The sequence below is a fragment of the Platichthys flesus genome, chromosome 21 (genome assembly GCF_949316205.1).
Source record: "Platichthys flesus chromosome 21, fPlaFle2.1, whole genome shotgun sequence".
NCBI classification, from domain to species: domain Eukaryota; kingdom Metazoa; phylum Chordata; class Actinopteri; order Pleuronectiformes; family Pleuronectidae; genus Platichthys; species Platichthys flesus.
The window spans coordinates 12644719-12662157 of record NC_084965.1 but is presented as its reverse complement, the minus strand read 5'-3'; the positions used below and the strand labels follow the sequence as shown (position 1 = coordinate 12662157).

The following is a 17439-nucleotide window of genomic DNA, read 5'->3' as shown; positions in this document are numbered from 1 at the left end:
GTTGTTTCCAAAATGCTTTATAAATAAACATGACTTGACCATGGGCATCCCTCTCTTTGTATCAGTTTGCCAGGGTACTGAAGAACAGAGCATGGCCCACCTTCAAGCAGGCCAAGGCCAAGGTGTCCCCGCTCCACAGCAGCGACTTCTGCCCCACAAACTGTCATGTTAACGTGATGGAGGTCTCCTACCCCAAAACCACCACCTCCCTTGGAAGTGCCTTTGGTGTGCAGCTGGACAACAGGAAGAACACGCTGGAGAAGGGAGGGCGCGGCAGTGCTGAGCAGGGTGAGTGAAACACCCAATGCACAGTGGAGTCATTTTGCATATCTGTCTCTAAATACCAGACTTTTAACTCCGGCGTTTGTGTTGCCTCAGGTAAACTGAACCCCATGGTTAATGTCCAGCACACCTTTACCACGATGGCGGCCCCGTCGGGTCACAGCTTGGGCAGGACGGAGGGACACGGCCTTCGCTTCCTGCTCAGGGAGGACGACCTGCTCACCCTGGATGCGTACCAGAAACTCCTCTACAAACTCACAACGGTTGTCAAAGAGATGGAGACGCATGGCGCCCACATTCATGAGTAAGCGGCCACGTCAGCACACATATGTGTAAACATCTGTCACGTGCGTGCATGGATGCAAGCGGTCAAACTCTCAAACATAACCACACATGCACACACATAACACACTGCTCATTTGTTTCACATAAGCACAACTCCCTGCAAACCATTCCCATGTGAGACAGGGTTCTGAGTTTCATCAAATAGCCTGACTTTGAAATGAATCTGTTCGAGCACATTCCCCACAAATTGAAAAACAATGGGTGAAATTAATATTTTTTTCAAACACTTCAAATCACTTTCCTGTGATGGAAGGCGAGATTCCATTAAACTTGATTTGAAATGCTTTGAGAAACCAGATTGCCTCGTATAACACGCTGTAACTTTAACAGCCTGCATGGTCAGTGTGCTGCGTCTGGCACTTAGCGGTCATACATTTTGGTCATTACTCCGGCACCAGGCTGTGTGTGAGCATCTGTGGGAGAGAGACAGGGAAACAGAAGGAGCAGCAAGTCATTGTGTTGGTTTTCTCTAACCAAAGGTATTCTCCTGCTGCATTTGTGTAGATGATTTCACACCTGCCATGTTATGCGTGTGTTGGATCAGGGTTTTCCTGCCTGGCAGCTCTGTGTTCAGCTCGGCAGGTTCATTGTCTGGAGACACATGCGTCCACGAAAAAAAGGAAATGGAAAACACTGACCCATTCCTGCGTCTCCCATCCCCAAACAGGAAATACAATCTCAGCGAGCCAGAGGGCGTGTCATTAAGCCAGGTGCCCTCTCGAAAGTCCATTCACGAACAATGGACCATTGATATTATTTTTGAATCATGCACGGCAACACTCCTGGGAATTCTTGAATTTCACTCTTGAACAACGCAGCGGGAGATTCTCCTCTCAGATGCTTTCACAACAACACAGACATCTCCAGAGGGTTCAGGTGAGGGGGTTGGCGCAGAAGGCAGAGGGAGGATCTAACGTATTCCTTCTGCTTCAAAGATCACACGTTTTGCAGCACAACAAAAGTTCTTCTACGTGTGCGTCACGTGTTAGACATGTCATCCACATGCATGGGTTAATTCAGGCATTCTTGAAATTCTTACCAGGGGGCTGGAAGGAGAAGCTCAAGATAATGTTTGGAGCCAGAGTTCAGTGCAGGTCTGAAAGCTATAAGCTATAAGTAAGACATCTTTGAAACTTTTCTGGGATTTCCCTGCAGTTTATTGTAATAGATAGACATTGCTTTTATATGTATATTGGACTGATTAAGTTCATTAGTGTCCTCAGCTATACAGCAGCAGTGTTCAGTTAATGACGTTAGAAGTTGTAAGATGGAGCGGGGCTGTCCCCTCGCTGACGTGTTAATGAGTTGAGGCCACAGCACGTCTGGACAAAATGTCCCCCATGCTCCTGTTGCCACCAATTAGCGGAGTTGCATTGAAATGATATAGATGTGATGTGACCTACGTGTGTGTGTGTTGATCCCTCCTGAGCTCTTCATTAGTTTAGTTTGCTTGTTTTTCGATGACTGGCATCGGGTCGCTGCTACTTTCATCGTTCACACTCCCCGCCCTGCCCTGCTCCGAGCAGCCTCACGTCCCCTTTGTCCTGCCTTATTTCCTCTACACGCACTTCTCTCTACACCCCTCTGCACACACAGACGCACACATCCATCAGTCACTTGTGTCTCCTTTTCTTTTTCTGTAACGGGTGTGCCGAACTTTGACAAAAGCACTTTATAATGAAGTAATACTGGCCACATATTTAAAGTGGGTGGTATGTCAAACAACCCGTCCTCCCTCCCTGCTCTCGGCCCGGAGCAGAAATAGGAAGTCTGGTAAATTCGTCGTAGATTAGAAATATCCGCAAGTAATTCAGGAAGAGAAAACAACTGGATGTCGAACGCTGTTGCATAATATATTGGCTGTTTCCCGAGGAATCCTACTGGAGGCTGCGACCTGTGAACTGGTGTCACAGACGAGGGGTCACAGCTGTGTGGGGACGTGCCCGGTGGTGACGTGCTTCGTGTCAGGGCCCTCCTCCCTTTCCTGGATCACACAACCCCCCCCCCCCCTCTTTTCCTCCCCACTTTCCTCTTTTTCACATAATATCCTTATTCCACGCACATCATTTATAGACTGGCAGCAGTTTCCCAGCCATAGGGTGCTCCACTTTCTTTACCACAGTATATATTAAAGCATTATGCAAATGTCCTACCATGAAACGGCCTGATGAGGGGCTTTGTTATGCAGATGCACTTACAGATGCGATGAAGGCAATTGATGACTAATGGCTAAATGTGTCAAAGTAGGTTAAAGCGCTTCCTGTGAGAGATTAAGAGATCTCTCTGATAAGCAGTGGTGTACTGTGGCCTGCTACTGTTCTCTTGCTTTTTTTTTTTTTTTTTTCCTCTCTCTCTCTTTCCGTCAAAGCCCCTTCTCTGATCCAGTCATTGTTATTCCCATTTGCTCCCTCGGTTAGTTTGCACCCCAAAGGCCTCAAACTGAGCTTGCTTCTTTATTAACCCATAGCCAATCACAGAGCCCGGAGGACTTCTCCATAGTGATGGAATGCCAATCTCCTTTTTGGAGGGGCATTGTGGTAGCTCCTGGAGTGGACCATAATGAGGGCATCTCTGTGGTCCACTCTGCCTGTGAATGGGTGGAAAGGGGGCCAGTGGACAGAGAGAGAGAAGGAGAGAGAGGAACCAGGGGGGTGGAGGTGTTTAAAATCATTAAAAGGCATAAAAACTTGAGATGCATTTGGGTGACATGAGGGGGATGTTTCACATAGCTGTGAGTCCCCTTTAGCCGCCCCCCCCCGCCCCCGCCCGTTGCCTCCACTTTAAAATGTCCTTAAGGCCGAGGTTATGACACAATGGAAAAATGCAAGCGGGCACAAATTAAAATCGGCCTGAAACGTAAACAGACATCGCGTGTCAGAGTGGGTGTGGGTGGGGAGAGATCAAAAAAAGTCCAAGCCCAGCATTTATTGGAATATTGCCTTAAATGCCACCATGTGTTGCTGCAACTGTAAAAATATCCCGGGCCGGTCCCTTCCTGCTTTTCTGATAGCCGCCTGATAGAATACAGACCAGCAGGAACAGTGAGGGGAGCTGCAGCGTGTTGACACAGCTGCACCCTCCTGCATGTTTTGACCTATTAATATGATGCGGATCCCTGATCATCTGAAGCTGTTTGTGCGGAAGCCGGGCACAAACAGGCCGGGGGTTTTGGTTCGGCCCACTCGCTCAGCTGGTGGAGCCCTCACACATGAAAGCACACACAGTATGTAACAGTTGAAAAATGTTACCGCGCTGCGGCACATGAGAGATCTTCCTGTGTCGCATGAGTCCGATCAAAGAAGTTGTTTTTATCACGCTGACTTCGGTGTTGGTTTTGGATGAATGTCATTCTTCTTCACCACCCCCCCCCCCGCAGCATTCTATCCTCCATCACACACCCTCCAGCGTCAGAGGCGAGGACCCCGGAGAGTTACATCTCCGCAGAGAGCGAGGGGGAGAAGGGCGAGCGCAACGGGAAGAAAGTGTGTTTCAACGTGGCCGGGGACGAGCAGGAGGACTCTGGACACGACACCATCAGCAACAGAGACTCGTACAGGTACACTACTGCAGTGAAAGGTGGTTACATGAGAGGTGCAGACTTTCAGAGACACCTTAGCAATAATAGATTTTATTATCTGATCAAGATCAATGAGCACTTTCAGATATTTTGTCTCTTCCCATTTCTCATCAGTGACTGTAACAGCAACAGGAACTCCATTGCCTCCTTCACTAGCATCTGCAGCAGCCACTGTAGCTCCTATGTCCACAGTGATGAGATGGACTCAGGTACACAAACGCACAACAATGACCATAAGCATTACTCTCCTTCACCTGGTAGTAAAGTGAAAGTGTATTACAGGTAGAATAACACAACTCAAAGGTTAAATATTCACAATGCTCGGCAGGTGACAGGTGTGTTTACACATCACACTGCGGGAAACGTGTGAAAATGAGTGTACACAGCCTGGTGTCATGTTGAAACCATTGCAGCTGGAGCTGTGCTTTATAAATGTGGGGAGGGGGGAAGGGTTCCACAGGGAGGAGCTTACATGCACTCACATGAACACATGCTCCGACCAGCTACCACAACAAAGAACAGAGGAGCTTGAATCCCAACACACGCAGAGGGGGTGTGATGACATAACTCCACTATGTCTATACATAGAAAAATAGCTGTTGGCTTCGATATTAATATTAATGTTTAAAATCTGGTAAATATAATCCATAAAGTGTGGGTTATATTTTCTGTATAACATTGATAAATCATTTATAGCTATACGCTAGTTCCAGATAGATCTTAGAATCAGCCACAAAGTTGCAAAAAGGGTCCCATAATTGACGGGTCATGATTACAATGTGATTATATTTTTCTGGAGGTGGAGAACAAAAAAGCCTGAAGTTGAATCTAATTGGATTTGGCAGAAGTTCGGCCGCACATCTCAGCTGGATTTGTCATTAATGTTTTACACAGCTGTGTATCCTGTTAGATATCCTTCCTCACTGCCTAAGTCTCCGTCTCACACTCACTCACTCACACACTCACACAAACACACAAACACACACACACTCACACACACACACACACACACACACACACACACACACACACACACACACACACACACACACACGTCAGCTGTATAGCTGTGCTATAATATGACAGAAAAGTAATACTGAACTGTATTTGCAATCATATGTTTCATATATGTTAGTAATATGTAAAGTAACTGTGCATGGGTTAACGTGTGGACTAATACTGCCAAGTTGTGACCGCACCTCTGCAGGAGATGAGATGCCCTCCAGCGTGTGGCTGTCCCACGATAAGCAGAAGAAACTTCACAGCTTCCTGGAGCATCTGTTCAGCCAGGTGAGCCCTTAGTGGGGACACTAACTTCCTCGCTATCTTTTAGAAAGCTGTTCTCAAACTTGGACGTCGATGTAGTTTTGAATCGATATCTTTATATTTCATTGGTCTATGAAATATCACCTTCGCTGTTAGTTTTTCTGTTGTCTAAATGGGTGTTAACACAATCATGTGCAGACCTTTGTTTGTGCTCAGGAAGGGGAAATTGTTGCAGCCTTAAGTTGCCCCTTGACCTTTCAGAAGCCTTTGAAGCAAGGCTGGTCATATCTGATTACTCTCTCTAGCACACACACACACACACACACACACACACACACACACACACACACACACACATGCACGCTTATCACATCCACTCGAGGTTATGTGAGGATGTCTCAATCGACAGTGGAAAAGCTTTGCCTTGCTTTGCTGTCCGGGCACTTTTTTAAGCTGCTTCCTGTCATTTGTTTTCTTGTGGAGCCGTTTCTCCAGCTTTGTTTATACACCGCATAGCAAAGTGTATTCACTGGGGCTCTGTGGGATTGTGTGTGTGTGTCTGTTACAAAGAGAACAAGTGAACCAGGTGTCGCTTATGTTTGGGGGCGGAAGATCTCGCTTCCCTCCACATACTTTCGATCTCGGCTCAGCGGGGGGGAGCTGTATCATGCCACGACTTGACCCTCGTGCTTTCTACAGGTGGACTCAATCACCAGCATGCTGAGAGGAGCCGTGGTGGCGCGGGCGTTTGAGCAGACAAAATGCTTCACGCCTGGAAGAGGATTACAAGGTAAAACACCAGGACTATGCACCTTTACCACATCTTTTAACATCTTGGTTGACTCATCAAAACATTTGAGCAAGAAATTTAAAAGTCTTTGTAACAAAAATATTGATTCTTAGGCAGAGGATATTCTCTACTTTTCATGTTTTCACGATAGAAAAAACACAACAATCTCCAACCAGCATTAAAAAAGGGAGAGAAATAAATATAAGCATTAGATATATTCACTCCCCATATTCATATCCATAATCCACAAGATAGCTAAAACAAAACCAAGAAATGTTTGTCTTGAAATGTCCAGTCGACCCGTCCAATGTCCACTGAACCACTGTCACACAAAGAATAGTAGTCCTTGTAGAATAAACTTTAAAATAGTGTTAGATATTGGTAGATACACCCACCCATAACTAGGCAGATGTATCATGGCCCCCTCTCGCATCTTGCGTCTTTTCGGTGCGTTGGGTTGTGGTTGTCCTCTGGAATTAATGCTACATGTTCGTAAGATGCAGTATATACATTAACATTAGGGGGAGTGCAGGGGCCAGTAGCCATGTAATCAGGGACAATTATCAACAACGTTGTTGTCGGTATGACGCTGCAATCATCTCCTTGAGTATCGCTATGTTTTTTGTTTAGGTTCCATATGATCTCAATTCGAGTGTTGTGCCCTCTAGTGGAAAACTCCAATAACATGTCTAGTTCATGCATAGTACATATGTGAAGCATGTATGTGAACAGTTAAACCTACAACACATCTGGTTGTCTATGGGAACGTGTAAAAACAAATATGTCTGGCACTGACACAAATACTGACGTGTAGCTGTGCTTCTTGGGTCTTACTGGGCTTCACACTGGGCCCAGTGTAAGAAATGTCATTTCAGAGAAACTCCCAATCCCAACTGGCAGAATACTGAGAGAAAACAGCATATTCTCACAATTCCGCAGCTGCCTGCACACAGGGGCTGCATCTTCCTGTTGTGTTAGGTGTGTGCGTGTGTGTGTGCACAGATGTCATGGTAGAGACATGGGGGATGTTTAGTCGGTGGATTACAGCACCTACAAAGAAGATTCTCCTCCATCCGTTATCTTTAACATCGATCTCTTCCCTTCGGCTCTTCCAGTGCCCTTCTCTCAAAAGCACTTCACAGTGTTGAACCAGAACCACTTGGTTACAAACTCATCTCCCCTTTCTCGGAATTATTAGTGCTACCTACCAGCCAATACAAAAAGTGACCCTGTGACAACTTTGCTGTGCGTGTGTTATCTGATAGTTTTGTTTATTTGCCACCTAACCTCGTTTTGGCCTTGGTGTTTAACAGCAGAGGCTATTGTTACAGTTTATCTCTCACAGGAAAATGTAGGAAATGTAGCTGGAGGGGTCTAAATTTAGCCTTATCATTTCCCACTACAAATACAAACTAGCTCACTGTGGCCTTTCATGATCTGTGGACCGGCTCAGATGACTCAACCCAGTCTGGAGATAAGATAGAAAGAAAACCACGCTCAAAAGCAACAATTGTTTTCTTCCTTATTTTTTCCCTAGACGTGCAAGTATGGTTCCCAGATTTGATGATAATAACTGAACGTTTTGTACCAATGTGGTCTGTTTGAACCTGTGAGAAAAGTTATTGTTTGTCCTTGAATTACTCTAAAATGAAGTGTGCTAAAAGCTAAAGAGCAGATTACTCATTTATTCTGCATGTTTTCATAAGTATAGCCTCCAAACCCAGCGCCCCATTTGGGACACAGACTTCCCTGAATTGAGTGCAGATTTGCTTGAACTGAAAATAGGTCTGCTTGTGGTTTGTGTGCATTTGTGTGTCTGTGTTTGTGCGTGTGTGTGTGTGTGTGTCGGTATGCATAAATGCCCCAAGGAGGGATATGAAGGCCTTGATCAGAGCTGATCCATCTTAACTCCACTAATGTGTGCGGTTGATAACACAGCAAACGGGATTATCTCACAAGTAGAGCATTCCTGCATCTGATCTCTCACTCTCTCTGTCGCCCTCAGACACACACTCACACACACACACACACACACACACACACACACACACACACACTCACACACACACTCTCTTTAAGCCGCTGTTAAACAGCCGTCACTGTATCGCAGATCTGCTCTTCGTCTCCAGAGTAAACTTTGTTACAAGTCATTCTGTCGTGTTTTGAAAGAAGCTACATCAGATCGACAGAGTTTTACAGTCGCGTTCTGCTCCTGCAAAGACTCAATGACAAAGAGATCAGATTGAAAACTGGTCTGCCTGGTTTGACTGTCCTATGCTAGATAGACGGATGGATAAAAGAGAGAGGCTGACATGGAAAGAAAAAGAGAATTAACCTGATGTTAATGAGACACATTCGGAGCAAGAGATAAAGGAGAAGAAAACAAAAGATGAAAACGAAGAAGAGAGATTAATAGGAGAAAAACAGTTGAGTTCGACGCGGAGGAGTAAAATGATTTATTAGGATCAGTTATCTTTCCTGATTGCCTTTTGAGTGAATACCATTTTTTGACAGAATGATCAATCTTCTAAATAATTTACGTGTGCTATATTTTGAAATAGTTCGACTGCTTTTGCGAAGTAATGGGACTTTTATGATGGCAATAAACATCTGGCAATGAAGCAGACTGGGGAGAAGGGGAGAAAAAAAGAGAGCCGGAGGAGTGAGAGGGAAGAGCGTTGACATTATGAGATTAAGAGTGATTCCTTATTTCTATTAGGTCCAATTGCATTTTACTGTGATTTCATTCCACACTGATACAGTAGGTGGTGGTTATGCACCTAGTTGGTGTGCTATCCACCAATAAACACGAAGGAGACACAAATTAAATAAAGAAATCTGTCCTTTTGGAATAAAATATTGCTCACTAAGGCAAATCCACTTCCTTTCTTTGTGAAATAGGGTTCACACACACACACACACACACACACTAACACCCCCCCCCCCACACACACACACACACACAGACACACAGACACAGTCTTACGCAACATTAGGTCTGTGTTTATTCCTTGTTTGTGTCTCTGTGTGTGTGTGTGTCAGAGTTTCAGCAGGAGATGGAGCCCAAGGTGAACTGCACCAAGAAGTTGCGTCTCCATGTCAAGCAGGATCCTTGGAACCTTCCCAGCAGCGTTCAGACCCTCACGCAAACCATCGCGAAATTTGTTGAAGGTCAGCGCCCACCTGAATTATAACAAACACACACACATATGCACATACACACACACACACACACTCTTGCTTTCACTGAGCTCGGAACCTAAAGCTTGCTCCAGAATCGAATTATTTGGAAAGGTATACCTGGCTCGGGAGGCCCATTAGGTTGGCCAGTTCTCTAGTGCCCCTCATCATATTTATTAGATGCAATAATAACCTCTGCTGCAGTCACGTACAGTTAGTCTCAGTCCACTAACCGTACCGCGCTCTTCGAAACTTTAAATCCAAAAACCATCCTGGGATTCATAAATTTGAGCCACAGTGAAGCAGTGTAAACAGCTTCAGAGCTACACTGTGAGATTTCCTCTTATTTTTCTGGAAGTCCAGCCTCATTTATCCTTAATTGCAGTGTGTGGTTTTTGTGTTTGTTGGCCCGCGGCGTGATTACACAGACAAACAAGAGCTTGTAGATACAGATGCACGGCCACAAGTGAGCATTTGCAGACGCAGCCTCGATCCGATTCCCAGCGACATGACACTCCTGGGAAAGGTGAGCTTGGTGGTCACGACAGAGGGAGTACAAATAAGCAGAGTTACTATTAATGCACACCAATTCCACCAACCCCCCCCCCCCCCCCCCCCCCCCCCCCTACTGGTAATGGCCCTTTCATGCAGCACCGGATCCTGCCAAGCTCTCCGCGCCTCTGATACGGCTATAAACAAATACTGATTTATGTTATTATCTTTGCCTTTGGCTGGTTTCTACAACGCTATGTGCTTTTTTCCCCTTATATGTGAAGACAAACAGATGCGGAGCTGGGATAGAGCAAAAGAGTCATACAGCAATGCCCTGTTTATGACTAGATGAGGTAGACTTTTCGTGCACAGGTCATAATACTGTAGTTGAGGGAGAAGGGCTCATTCGGGTGTGTGGTTGTGTACAAGTTAATTCGCCGTCTCACTGGACTGACTTGTTTGGTTTCTTTTTCAGAGGTGAAGACGAGGCTGCTCTTGGTCCTACTACAGTATACAGGTTTGTCTTGCTTTCCACTTGCAGTGAAACAGAAATACAGGATGTTATACATACGTTTTCAATTTAAAACAATCTCTGTTAAACGTTTTGGCTCCGTATGCTTTTAATCCCCGTCCATATTAACATGCCTGAAAACGCTTATCACGTGACACTACCTCCAAGAAGCACACATTGCAATAATACAAAGTAGTGAAGGGTCGTTTTTTTGTAGGCAGTGATCCGATTGGTTAATAATTTTATAATCTCACAACTCACTCTTAATTTCTGAGGGGTTCGTGAACTCATTTGTATTTAAATGGATCGCTGAACTTTTCCAAGGGGTCTATTTCTCAGGGATTTTCCGGCAGCTAATTCATATTCCACTTGGGTGAACCTGCCATTTGCTCTCATTTCATTCTGATACAATATTTTATGCTCAGCAGATTCAATAAAAAGCAGCCATGACTTTTTGTCACCTCACAGTTTTCATAACAAACTCACACACGTAACTCTATAAGTTTCTTCTATGAACCTTGACACCTACACCCACGTTATTTGTTTTTCGCTCCTCAGTTTTGTGTATTTGATCTCCTCTTCTCTTATCTGTTACTTTTATTGTTTTTATTTCACCTCAATCATTTTGTTTCCGGTTAGACTCAGAAATCCAGTTGCGTCGAGATATGGTGTTCTGTCAGTCTCTGGTCGCAGCTGTGTGTGCCTTCACAGAGCATCTACTGGCCGTCCTCAACCAGGTAACTTACACAAGTGTACAAAAATACCTGACTAATAGATAGAAACTTTTAACCAAATTTATCTTTTAGATGTATTTTTTTTAAACCTTGGCTCACTGATTGGCCTTCTTGTGTCCACTCCCAGTTCCACAGCGTGAGCAGGGAGATGGACCAGGACAGCTCGGACCCCCAGGACCTACAGGAGACTCAGGAGGCCGGCTGCCGATGGCTGGAGCAGATCGCCAGCGCCGGACTGCTCTTCCACTTCCAGTCCCTCCTCTCCCCCAATTTGGTGAGCACCAGACCACTCACACCCCGATCTCAGTTAATCTGCTCTAACAGACACTCTAAAAACAGCCGTTACTGTCTATATACACAAATGTATATTTTCTAAACTGATAATTCAAATTACAATACTTTTCAGTAAACACGCAGATTTTAGCTGTAAATCTCTTCATTATATAAACTAAAATGATATGAATTATATCCAACATTTGTATTCCTTTATCTGAGTAATGATGAGTTACAGCTAAGCAATTAAGACGTTATCTACCAATCAAAAGTTTGGAGTTAAAAAAAATCGATCATCAATCAAGATGCCACCACCAGACCAAAAAAATCTCAAAAATGTGCTGAGTGCAGCAGACGGTCTGCCCGCAGTGACTGTGTGTGGACGCGGTGTGAATGGTTGAGGTGTGCCACTGGTTTTAGGAGCAAGAGCCCACAGCCGACCTCCATCCTGTGTTGCTCAAGTCTCAGGAACGGCTTCACCATCCTGTTCTAACTGGAAACGGTTTCCTGGGAATGTTGTGGGGATTATTGTAAATAACACACGCTTTAAAAAATACGTTTGACGGCATACATAGCATATTTACAAAAATACCATAAACTAAAGAAAAGTTACATAAATAACATAATGTAAACGATATACCAGGACATACCTTTAAACAATTGAATACAACACACTATGTCTGTTTGGAGAATTCTCTTCTATTCCAAATCACCCTTGAGAATGACAACAAATTACTTCTATGTGAAGGCACACATTGTGACCTCAGTTAGCCTCTCCCTTCAAGAGTTTATTAATAATTTCACTTCAGTTGAGTGATTCTTAGTGAGTTTGAGAACCTGGAACTTAAAAGTGAGCAGCTGAAGGACTGTTCACTTTACTTTGTGCTTCTTTTCTGCGTTCCGCATTCCCCAACCACACATTTTAGCAATGAGACATTTTGATTTAGCTTCTATTTCTGTGTCCTCTCACTGGGATTAGAAACACAGGAAGTGCAGTAAAAGTTTATTCTGGATGACCGGTTGTTTAAGATGGAGGGGTGTGCGGCTTACATCAGGTCTCCAGAAATCATTGACACTTCCCTCTCTTCCTGCCGCCACACTGACTCACTCTTTCACTCCCTCTCTCTAGTTCCCTTTCTTTCTCAAGTCATTTCCCCTCTATGCGTCCCTGTTGAGCGAAACCGGGTTTCCGTACCTGCAGGTGATTCCAGTGAATTTTCGGCATGCTCCTCTTTAAGGGCATCTTAAAGGCAGCCTGAGCACTGGATACTGTTTGTGTCTGTATACTTGTGATTATATGTAAACTGATGTTTGTATGTGTTTGCCAGAAGTGTGTGTGTGTGTGTGTGTGTGTGACACCATTTGAGCTAAACTTGCCCACACACAGCCACTGTCACTTGGCAGGGCAGCGGGTTCTGCTCTTTCACGTGTTGCACCATTTCAAATGTGTCTTTAGAAAAAGAACCTAATCCTCTTCCACCACTGCTGGGTTTGTCCGTCTGCATGTGGAGGATAGAGAGCGGAAGAAAGAGAAGGCAGAGGAGGGGTGGAGGGGATGAAGAGGAGGAGCGCAGGGTGTCACACTCCAGCATATTTGAGCTGCTATCTCTGTGGCCCCGAGCAGATGGGTTTGTGTGTGTGAGGAGGCTGCCTGGAAAAGGAAAACGCGTGCACGTGCTCACACACCTTCAGGGATGCACGCAAACACTTAAAAACCAAGACTACGACTCAGACATCAGTTCAGGATGTTTGAATGAGGGCTCTTCGGGCGTGTCATCTTATGGTGCAAAAGAACGACTATATCTACCATATCTAGCTTATTCTGTGAGGAGCCAATCACAGCAGACAAGAGGAGGGATACACAGGGAATTAAAAGTCATCAATTAAACTGCACGATAAGCTGCATGTCTGTGGACTGTGGGGGGAAAGTCTTAGTATCTGCACAATTCACATGCAGGCACAAGGAGAAGATAATTATTTTTCTTTATTAAAACCTCGTGACTACATTGCCCACAAGGCAAGATGATTCCCAGTTAGGTTAGAGATTGTAATGTGGTTGAGGGTCTCAAGAGGATGGCCGGTTCCCTCAATTATTTCAAACCGATTTTTTACATTTTCAAACTTCTTGTCCTGCAGCCACAACCGATTCAAAAGACTTTTTATAACTTTTTTTTCCACAGTCGTCTCCGCTCCTGAAACTTGATCAGATATGTAAATTAGCAAAACTCCGTCAACCACCGGATTCATTCTCGCATGTTTCTGTTCCTCTCTTCAGACGGATGAGCAAGCCATGTTGGAGGACACTCAGGTCGCACTCATCGACCTGGAGAAGGTCACGTTCTACTTCCGGCATTTTGAAGGGGAGCCGCTGGTGGCCAGTAAGTCCTCTGACTCTTTGGAGGTTACATTTCAGCTGAAAAGCATCATTGCAGCCTTCCTATCGCTCCTTCTAAGGTCTGACATTTAAGTAAAGCTTTCAAAAATATACTCTGTGTCATGCCTCTCCTCTCCCCCCCTTCTTCTGTGGCAGACAAGCCCATTTCCTACCAGGTGGAGGGCACACGTCAGGCCTTGAAGGTTTGCTTCTACCTGGAGAGATCCTACTTCTCCCTGCTGCCTCACAGGCTGAAGAACGGGGGAGGCATCAAGATCTACCCTGTGCTCTTCACACAAGGTATAATAAGGGTTGTTATGGAACATGTGGGCATGTAGTGCACAGACTGATGCATAAGCTCTGACTTTGACACTTCATGTGATCCCTCTGTAGCACTGGAGAGTATGGAGGGCTACTACTACAGAGACAATGTTTCAGTGGAGGAATACCAGGCCCAGATCAATGCCGCCTCACTGGATAAAGTCAAGCAGTACTACAAGAGACTGAGGTATGTTGCACAATGCATATGCACGTGGCTATTCCTTACATGTCCTGTCGGATTCAAACGTTTTGAAGATCTACTATAAATCAAGAACGCTGCAGCGATGTTTGCGATTGGTTGCGGACACACACAGGCCTGTGGAGCTGCTGGACTCAGTTGCCTCACACATTCCATTGGTTTGCTACCCGCCAGAAACCCTCTGTGATTGGTGGATGATTTAATGAGGCTGAAAGAGATACGAAAACACAGACTGAAAATAAGGGCTCGGCTTTACTTAATCTCCCGAATGTGTGAGGAGGTGTCAGACCTGTGCAGTACGCCGTCTGAATATAAATGTCGTCTCTCATTAGATGCTACCTTGTGATTCCAGAGCCTGAAACTCACATTGAAACCGGCTCTGTACAAAAGTGTGTGTAAGTGCGTGTGTGTGTGTTTCAAAGACACATTAAGAGTTTGTCATTATAAAATCTTAGTGCAGCTTTTGCAAAATGTCTTCTATTGCACGTCGGATTACAAAGCTGAGGGCGTGATAGACACACACACACACACACACACACACACACACACCTGATCCTTTTGAAGCCTCCTAATTGGACACTTCAGTCTGTCCTAACATTTGAGTTAAGGCCCGGCTCCGTTGCCCTTGAACAACCGATTCGCTAATATCAAGCTTTGACGACACAGGCCGATGGCATCTCGGTCAATAGAAAGAATCAGTCACACTTATGGAAGGTGTTTGTCGTGGACGGGTTTCTTTCATCCAACCCCTCACAGAGTGACAGGTGGACATGTCGGCTTCAAGTAAACATCTGCTGCTGATTGTGTGGATAATTAAACACAGAGCTGAGTTCACAGAACAACCTCCATCTTATTGTTTAGGGACAGTCCGCTTTGGGGTGCGGGCGGCGTGGAATGATTTACGGCTGGAGCATCCATCTGCCACATCAGTGAGGACCCGCCGCAACAGAGCGAACTCTGTATAAGAGGGAATTGCAGTTTTGGGTGTTGAGCTTGACGAGGGAAAAATCATTTCGAGAATTTGTTTCTGTGATCAGTTTTCCCAAAGCACAGCCGAGGAACCGCTGGCACTTTGTCGTTAATTCTTTCTGTGCATCAGGTCCTTCCGTCTCTTTGTGTTCCGATAGCGTCTGTTGGATCTTCAGGGACTCCACAACCTTTTAATGGCTCAATACTGGCCTTTCTGGCTAGTTTCTAAAATGTCGCTATTCTAATTTAAGAGGCCAAAGGGGGAGATGCATAAAGTGTTGTCATGTGCAAACTGGATGACTTCACTGGAGCCCAGCCATACTGGTTTGGCCATTTGTACTGTACATGTCTTTACAATTCAACCTGTACAGAGAGAGTCTAACTAAGTTGACAGTGGAGGCTCAAGTAGTAACACGGAGCAGATGTATGCTGACAGGCAGGCAACTGAGGGGCCGGTGATCTGGGGAGCATTATGGGTGCTTATGAAACTGATGGAGATGGTTCTCTTCTCAAATAATGAATCTCATCTTCAGCAAGAACCTGTCATATTATTCTAGACTGAAGCCAATCAGCTCTTTGAGCTCTTGAGACAGTTTAGAGGAATCCCACTGTGAAGATAGTATACTTGAGGATATTTTGCTTATAAAATGTATTTTCTTTATAATTTGTATTTTCCAAATTGTTTGTCGGTACTTTCTTATGTAGAGGTTTCCAAAACTTTCACCACTGGTGCTTGATGGGTAGTTTCATGGAGCTGCAACTACATATTTTGACCTTATCCAGATCCTTTTCAGTTTACTAATATATGAGGAAAAGTATCAAATTCTCACTTGTTAGTAGCTGGAACCAATCATTTTTTGGCATTTTTGCTTTAAAAAATATTTGCTAAATTATCAAAATAGACTTATTGATTTTAGCTGTAGGGTTATACAGATAAATCTCCCAACAGCACTTATAATTCAACATTGCTGCTGGCTCGCTGACGTGCTCGTGGAATAATCCTGTGCACTCTCGCAAAACTTGCATCAGAAAATGCTCTTTGCTTCAGCCCAGAGTATTTCCCTGGATCAACTGACATAAAGAAAACATTCCCAGATGCCTTTTCAGCAGTCAGTGAACACGGTGTCGCCGTATATGTGACATTACCAGTAGCTGTCTTTTGCCTCCTGCCATGTGTCTGTCGGCCGGCCACAGGCAAGGCCATGATGTCACCCCCCCCCCCCCCCTCTCCTTCGCTGCGCTCTAACCTCAGGCACCTCGTTATCCTTGGAGCTCGGCCACAGCAGTGTTGGGTTGAACCCACACGTATGGGTCGGAGCCAGGGGCTGACTGACAGACAGGAACGGTACAGCACAGGCAGTTCTGAACTGAATGAACCGCACGGCTGAGATTCCCAAACGTTCGCATTTCGTCAACAGGCCCCCGTCACACCTCAGACCCACATACATGTATTTAGGAGTCTTGGGATATTGATGTTCTTTGGAATTGAAATTGGATTTTCTGCCTGCACTGCATACATTTACATTTTCTTAGTCATAAATGCCATCCTCATTTGCATTCAATTAAATTAAAGTTGCTCTTTGTTCTGTGGATTCCCTGGAGCCTTTCTCTGTCTACCGGAACTATGTCTTTTTCTTCCACTGCCACCTTTACTCATTATGAATATTATCCTATTTCAGAGATGTAAATGACAAAAAATTTCCTGAAGCCACTCCGACTCTGGCTTTTGCTTTCCACACCCACGCCAAGGATCCAGGCAAAGACATAGTGCCCGATGAAGTCTTTTGAATTTGACGTAAAAACCTAAACGTATGGGCAAATCACAAGCATGTGGCATTTAGATAAGAGTTATAAAAACCCTGACAAGCGCCCCCAAAGTTCCTGCACATTTCTTGCGACATTCTTAAAAAATGGATCGGGGGTCTACAAACTGTGACAGAATATGAGATATAGTTTGACAGCATAGAAATAGTTAGAATCTGAAAAATGGAAGGAAAGCGCCTACTCTGCCGAGAGAGCATCGTTTCCATTAGGACCCAGTGAGAGTAGAGAGGGGGGTGCGATTGAAAGGGAATATAGATCGCGCCAGAGCAGCTTGGAAAGAAAGAGGGAGATTCCAGGGGAGG

At 44.9% G+C, this 17439-nt stretch overlaps 1 protein-coding gene across 2 annotated transcripts in view; it reads left to right on the top strand.

The window, feature by feature from the left end:
* The window catches only part of prex2 (phosphatidylinositol-3,4,5-trisphosphate-dependent Rac exchange factor 2), an 85862-nt gene that overhangs the window by 52968 nt on the left and 15455 nt on the right, over positions 1–17439 (top strand). For both annotated transcript variants that reach the window (XM_062379579.1, XM_062379580.1), the window contains exons 24-36: positions 66–288; positions 379–586; positions 4004–4183; positions 4319–4413; positions 5412–5494; positions 6170–6260; positions 9303–9431; positions 10408–10449; positions 11083–11180; positions 11305–11451; positions 13726–13828; positions 13981–14124; positions 14218–14332. In XM_062379579.1, the coding sequence (XP_062235563.1) occupies positions 66–288; positions 379–586; positions 4004–4183; positions 4319–4413; positions 5412–5494; positions 6170–6260; positions 9303–9431; positions 10408–10449; positions 11083–11180; positions 11305–11451; positions 13726–13828; positions 13981–14124; positions 14218–14332 (1658 nt within the window). The remainder of the gene's footprint in view (positions 1–65; positions 289–378; positions 587–4003; positions 4184–4318; positions 4414–5411; positions 5495–6169; positions 6261–9302; positions 9432–10407; positions 10450–11082; positions 11181–11304; positions 11452–13725; positions 13829–13980; positions 14125–14217; positions 14333–17439) is intronic.